At 39.6% G+C, this 7,741-nt stretch overlaps 1 protein-coding gene across 1 annotated transcript; it reads left to right on the forward strand.

Moving 5' to 3' along the window:
• The first annotated feature begins 538 nt into the window (after nucleotides 1-538).
• Nucleotides 539-5,924, forward strand: LOC109419895 (uncharacterized). Its single transcript, XM_019694180.3, has 4 exons — nucleotides 539-757; nucleotides 3,048-4,264; nucleotides 4,325-4,385; nucleotides 5,498-5,924. Exons 1-4 carry the CDS (start codon nucleotides 718-720, stop codon nucleotides 5,806-5,808), a joined length of 1,629 nt encoding a protein of 542 aa, XP_019549725.2. The 5' UTR covers nucleotides 539-717; the 3' UTR covers nucleotides 5,809-5,924.
• Nucleotides 5,925-7,741: the final 1,817 nt, after the last annotated feature.

A 7,741-nucleotide genomic window follows, 5' to 3' on the forward strand; every position in this document is an offset into this window, starting at 1 on the left:
TCCGATCCGTCGGTGTATTCCAGGTATCTGATCCAATGAAATTCTAGCCGGAAAGAATCAGGGACAAATCAGAACAAATCTGGACACTGCCGCGGAGGTGCTATTCCAGCTGAGTGATAGAAGTTGCTGTAATAAAATGAATCCATTTTGACGACCGCACCGCACTAACAGCAGTTGTTTCGGCACACACTTACCTTTGTTAGCAGGCTGCTTTATTAACCGTGATGGTCTCGTTGGTGAGCGTTCTAATCCCGATGTCCGTTTAAACATCTTCAAATCAGGAGGGCGTCGATAATGGCACAAAAAACAAAACTATTCGGGAGAACCAAATTAACTGCTCATGGCAACGATCAGTGAGATTTTTTTGCGCGGCAGATAGTTATACAAGAGTAACAATAATTTTATGTTAAACGTGATCCGTTTAAATTACTAAACGGACGCAGTATACTTTCAAAACGAGGATATGTATAAACTACACAAATGACAAAAATGATTGGATTTTAAACATGCCTCGATTTGTATTATTTCTGAGTGTAGCTGATCTGAAACTAATCTGAAACGTCTCGTGAATCGGTCGTCTGCAACTTCTGCAGTCTCCATGGAGATACCACATACCAAGGCCACAAACAAACAAACAAAAAACGTCTCAATTAAGGGGTTTAACATTCGGTCTCGGTGTTCTGTATAAAATTCAGGAGTTTGCCTTAGCAAGGAACCATGCAGTTTGTAGTTCAGGATCTGTCGCAGGTAGCCGAAGGTAAGCTGATTGTTGGAAAGTAATCCAGGCTGATGATAAAGCAGGAAAGATTCACCGTAAACAATGCTTAAATAAGTGGCAAATACTATTAGGGCTGATAGCCAAAAGTTTCATCAACCTGGAAGTTGAATCTGGTTCCAGCTACGTTTTGTCGCAAACATCAGTGATCAGATTTCCGGTATTTTATTTCTGCCGGACGGCCTCCCTGCAGTGGTTTTATGCATATGAGCCTCTGTACGAATTTGCCCTGTCCTGCTCACTCACACAGAACATTTGAAAACAACGCGCACAGTAAAAGTCAAATTTGACTTTTACTGTGCGCGCTGTTTTCAATATTTTCTGTAGGAGTGAGCAGTAGGCCAGATTCGTGCAGAGGCTCATTGCGCATTTCACTCTAAATTGATCTGGCACACAAGTGGGTTTTTAATTATGAAAAATGTTTTGTTTTTTTTTTTTATTTTATACGAAAGATTACCTTTTTCTGAACCACTATGATTTTTATCAGATTTTTTGAACTTTATTTTGGTACATACAATCATTTTTAAATAGATTTTTCGAAATCACCTTTTGACAACTAAGCAACTGCTTGACAGATCCGCCCAGCAGTGCTGAAAAATTCATTTCGTCATATCTAAATTCAATCACCTACAGCTCATTTTAGAAGCTGAACCTGAGAATATGGTATATGAAAAACTTGTGCAGCTAGACCAGTTCTGCAAGAAAGTCACGAAAAAAACGCTATTTTTTTAATATTTAAGGTAAATGTCACGGACTACCTTCGAAAAATGCCAATGATATTCACGGTGAATATCATTCGGCCTTTTTCAGAGGTAGTCCGTGACATTTACCTTAAATATTCGAACAATAGCGGTTTTTCCGTGACTTTCTTACAGAACTGGTCTAGCCGCACAAGTTTTTCATAAACCATATTCTCAGGTTCAGTTTATAAAATGAGCTGTAGGTGATTGAATTTAGATATGACGAAATGAAATTTTCAGCACAATTGCAAAGGAAAAGAGCTACGGTGGATATAAGAGTACTTCGGACTGAAATAAACACAGATAAGCAGACGACGACTAGCTTTAGAACACAGCTTGGCACATGATAGACTATATTTTGACATGAAGGGTTTGACTCATTTATTTCTGTCTACCAGGGATGGGAACACTCACTTTCAAAGAGTTAAACTCACTTGCTATTTTCTCAGTTCAGAAGCGTGTAATCAAGAAACGATGTATGGACGACTTTTGCCTTGTGGTTTTGTCTGAATCATTGCCGAATAGAGTAGGGGTCGCACACAAACCCCAAAGTCGTGACAGAGCTGTGAATGTGACTCTCCACGAGGTGAGTGTAATTTACATTCATCTTGTGGAGAGTTGCATTCGCAGTTCCCTCACGACTTCGGTATGCGTGTGCGACCTGTACTCTATTCGGCAAACTTTTAGACAAAACCACAAGGCAAAAGTCGTCCATACATCGTTTCTTGATTGCACGCTTCTTAGCTGAGAAAACTGCAAGTGAGTGTAACTCTTTCCAAGTGAGTGTTCCCATCCTTGCTGTCTACAACAACGAAAGGAAGCTTAAAAAGTGTTATCTGACACTGAGAGTTATTTCAGGATTATACCGATACAGTCAATGACCGATTTTGGCTATAGACAGTTTTATTAACAGCTAGAAATAATTTTCAGAATGTATAAAAGATTACCTTAGGATATTATTTGATTAATGTTTGGGGATGCTGTCAGAAAAACTAGTTGCCCATATTGGCTAAAAACGATGTATCTTGTAGCTGTCTGCGAATAATTTTCAGTATTATGTAAAACAAAATGTACGAATAAGGTTGCTCCACAGACAAACAGACGTAACACTTCGAACATTTTTCAATTCAAATCATAGTCACTGAAGCATATTCGCCCAATGCTAAAAGGACTATGTTTGGCCGACCACCAACTAGGTGGCGGTAGTGAGCAAACGTCAAACTCGAACAAAAACGATGCGAGCGCCACGGTTGAGCAGTTGGCCAACTATCAAATTTTGAAAAAGACCGTTAAATCGGTGTACGATGGGAATTATCAGAGTGTTACGTCTGTTTGTCTGTGGTTTAAATATTGTTCAATTATCAAATCATCTTAGCATCTTAAGTTGTTCAGAGGCTGGCTAAATGCCCAGTGGGAGTGTAGACCAAGGCATAAGAAGAACAAGAAGATATTTCATATAACATGGCATACCAATTTAAAACAATAAAATTGTATTTGTAACTTTTTTTCATTTTGCTTTTATTCAATTCCAGGACTCCTCAATACCGTTGTGGATAATGTGTCTTTGGACCAAACATCCGGTGTCGTAACAACTGTGGATGCAGACACAGCTAATCGTATTTTTATGCAACAACTCCACTTGCCACAGAACTTGTTGACAATTATCGCAGATCCATCTACGAATTCGCCACCAACCGATCCCATAGCGATGCAACTGATGACCGATTATGAAGAGCACGACGGAACAAATCAGGAGCAAGAAATGGCACAGTTAATCACCGTGGTTCCCACTATCGATTTGCAAGAGCCCACGTGTTCGAAATATCTTGATGATGGAAAAAGCGCATCGTCTAACGACAACGTTACCGATGAAAATCAGTCACCGAACAAACGAGCCCATCAAACAGAAGTTCAGAAAAGTTGCAAGAAACAAGCCACCAGTGTTATGAAATTTCGTTCATTTGAAGTTAATTGGGAAAAAGTAAGCGACAACCTACTAGATCGTCTCAACAGCCTTCAAGAATACAGAGCAAAGAATTCCACTGCAGTACCTCGCTCGATGCGCTTCAAGAAAACCGAATTGATCTGTCTGGTGAATAGTGTAGTCGACCAGATGCGCTGCATTGACACGAGGATTCGAGCAGATGTTATGGAAACTGTGGCGCAGCAAATATTGCGAAAGTATCCCTGTCTTGAAATCTTGGACGATGACGGATTCAGCAATGGGCTTAGCCATATAACGATTAAACATAAAATGATTAATCGAAACACATACCTGAATCGCATCGATAATGACGAACCAAAAGTAAAACAGCTCACGGAAGAATTCAGGAACAGACGGGCCGGTACAATGAAAGAATACTGGAATGTTTCAACAAACCAGTGTTCTAAGGAAATCCTCTCAAAACTACGTCGTGATGAGCCGGCTTTACTCACTGCAGAGTTTTTGATGGCGTCCCAAGGATTTGTGCGGTCGCGGCTCGATCAGAAAAAAGATCTGTCATCGATCGTATCGGAATTCCCGGTTCTTCGGCGCCGCCAGCTTCTATCCTTTCATTTCAAGCAAGCCACCGGAATCGAGATCGACATGTTGCGGAAGTATTACGACTCCAAGAAAGCTAAAATTGTTGGCTATTCGGCAACACAGAAGACGCATGCGCTGTGTGAAACATCTACAGATTATGATGTCTTCAATTTTTTGGCAAAACTGCTGGACGAAAATCTTGATGGACTGGTCTTGAAGAAAGAGGTGGATTGGTCATGTCTTCTTTTGCATGAACGAGAATTAAATTTTTGTATTCTATTTTAGATCGGAACACGCATTGATGAATTCTGCGATGAAATAGCAGGACCGCTGTTGCTGTGCATTGGTAAGATATTGATAAGGCTTAATTGAATTGAGTAATCTAGATCATGTCGTTTTAGCACTAAACCGAATAGTGAAATTTTTAAATTGATTAACCCTTCAGGACGCGTGCCGTTGTAAAAAGTACAACACCACCAGAAAACCTCGCTCGTCGTATACAGCGCGAGCACGTCGCAGTTTTAGGATCTCACAGGCGCGCGTTCTGAATGGTTAATATTTGCGTGTCTGCGATTGTAATGATTGCATTTTGCTAAATTACAACTTTTTTTCCCCTAATGGAGAATCCGTTTTTTGTGTGACACAGCTGATCAGTAAATTTTTTTTTATGAATCGCATCCTTTCTGGAGCTTTAGAAATAGAAAGCTTTTTCCGAATAGGGTCTGGGACCAATTAGGCAGACCTATTTTGGGCACTTGCTATAACTAAGACAATTTGAATCAATTGATTTCATTTTTGGGACAGGGTGAGATACGTACAGTATTTAGACATGTACACAAAATCAAGTAAACTGCTTTTAAATTGATTGAGTTATAGTATAAAGTGCTCATAAAAGGACTCCCTGCCCAAATGGCCATAGACCTTGCTTGAGCCGAATCAACTACCAGACAATGAAGACGGCCTAAAATTTGAGGTCGAAATGCTTGTCTGATATTGGATGTATATTTTAATTTGCGATTGACATTACATATTTCATAATCGGACCATCCACCCATACATAAATATCCAAAATTTAAGCCTGGGATTTGAGTTTTAATTTCACATCCTTGCACTTTTAAAGCCACAAACTGACTGATCAATTTCGTGACGGAAGCAAAATGGTCGATTTTCCATTGCAAACATTTGTTGGTTACATTAAGTATAATAGCAGTAAAAGCTTCAATACCTACTGTTAACTTATAAAATCAATGGTCGTACTTATTTTAATTTTATACCAGAATCTATGAACACACAAAATTATCGTTTACTTAAAAAACGTGTTGAGGTATAACAAATAGCAATATTCAATTCGCAAAGACAATCTTATTTTATCAAATAAAATGTTTCTAGATTTTATTGTAAAATAATATAAGAACCTTTCATTTCTCTCACAGTATTTTTTTATTACGTTTATTTCAGATACTGGAAACGGGTCTCTGTATTATGTTTACGCAGACAACGCTCGGCTCACTAAAGGGACGCACGATTTTTTAAACGGTATGCAAGATCTAATGTGCATCCAATATGTCTACAGTCTTATGTATACCAAGAGTGCGACAAAACTGTTGGAGCTTGTACAAGAATATTTTTTAAAAATTTTCCCCGCGAAGGGATCGAAATCAAAAGCCGTCCGTGTTGGAAAGCAACAACGAACGGTAAGAAAAGTAATCGCTGCACTATCCCAATTTGCCGAGGTGGACGAGCAAAACGAATCGACAGTGACAGATTGATCAAGTTCCGGTTATAGTTCCGGTTTTGAATTATTAGGTAAGGAAGAGATTTCGCTAGCCGGTAAATGGCAAAGATAATGTTAAGTTTTCAAGATAAAAATATCGATGGAATAAAAACAAGCATTTTACACTATGATTTGGACTTTTTTTTTGAAAATAAGAAAGAAATACCCCTCGTGATACGTCATTATGAGTAAAAGAATGTGTTTCGCTAGTATTGGTTTCAGTAAGCAAGATTTTCATGTAAACTTCATATGTTTTACATTGGCGCGTGTATTTTCGGCTAACGGTGTGGTAAACAGAATGTAGGGAGTGAATTGTTTCTCGAAATTCATATGACATACAAATAAGGTTATATTTTTACTGCATTCTTGTTTTTGTTGCGTTTTGATGCACCCGCTACCTAATCTAGATATCTCACATGAATTTCGTTTGAAAACTTTCATCTCTAGCAAATTATTACTAAAACCTAACTACAAAGCTGCTTTCGGATTCCTAACCTCAAAACTAACGAGACGGTGTCTATCGATTACATCGAGTTTTAATTTTACAGCTCGAAGTCACTTAAAGCTTAATTTTACAGCTTTACCTTTCAAGTCATGTAATTTTAAGATCACACATAAATATCTGTTGAACTCGATGGAGGTCATTTTGTTACATCCAGTTCAACATAATTTTACAGGTTTTCTTGGTACTGTGTATCATACGCCGATTTTAAATCGATGAACAAATGATGTGTGGGTACGTTGTATTCGCGACATTTCTGCAACACCTGGCGGATGGCGAACATCTGGTCCGTTGTAGCGCGTTCACCCATAAATCCAGCCAAATATTGCCCCACGAACTCTTTTGCAATCGGTGATAGACGGCGGCATAAAATTTGAGAGAGTCGACGTCAATCTGTGTTCTCGAAAGCAGAGTTGATGTACACGTGCTGTAGTCCCATGTACAGGAGCCACATTGCAGGCAAGCTCCCAGGAGCACAGTACATTTTGAGACTGAAAGTTGTGCGCCTCATTTTTCTCAAGATGTGTCTCATGAGCTACGTCTCATGCGCTGGGTAAATTAGAAAATTTCACGACAAAAACTTTCCAAACGCACGAGAATTGAAACCTTAACCTTTGCATTGAGAGTCTCTAGTCGTATCGCACCAACTAGACACTTGCGTTGTGTACGTAAAAAAGTTGTTGAGGTTCTTCGTTACCAAGAAGTTGTTTTTCACCTTCGATACCAACAGCTCACGCAGCGCATGAGACGAGCTCCCCGTGAGCAATGTGCCTAGCTCGCACCCACCAGATTTTCGTGAGACTCCTAGCAGCGCAGCACACTGCGATTTTGAAGAGCTGGGAGACAATTTGGTGGGAGGCTCACTGTCACATTTATGTACACATGAGCAATGGGAAACTCTGCGAAAGTTCGGCCAGCGGACTTTGCTCAGTCCTAGGATCTCAAGCTTGATATGGCATGCCTCATTGACTAGTTGTGCCAGTTAACCCTGCTGTGCTAGGCTTAATACATTCCAAGTTTTAATTGTTGTCCGTTTTTTCGCGCTAAAGGTAGTTGCTGTTGAATGATTTTCGGTTTATGTATCGATTTTTTGGGTTTCGAGAACAGTTAGTTGTTGGTGTAAGGTTCCCTATCCTCAGTGGTGGGGCTTCCACCTTAGGAATAGCTTCCGGGGGAGGTGCATTCCAGCCACTGGATGCCAGAACACACGCTGATTTAGCCGTAGCTCATTGGTTAACAGGCTAGTAAGTACAGGCTACACTATCAGCTTAGCGTATAATTTTTATCTGGCGGTCTTTTTCACCTATTGACGCGTGGAAGCATGAGGAAGGAACTTATTGCACATATGATTATCTCTTTTTCAAACAATCATAGTTGTATTCATATATAGGATCGTGGGTAGGTACATAAATTCTCACCATTTTGA

Source organism: Aedes albopictus, chromosome 3, assembly GCF_035046485.1.
Source record: "Aedes albopictus strain Foshan chromosome 3, AalbF5, whole genome shotgun sequence".
Taxonomy (NCBI): domain Eukaryota; kingdom Metazoa; phylum Arthropoda; class Insecta; order Diptera; family Culicidae; genus Aedes; species Aedes albopictus.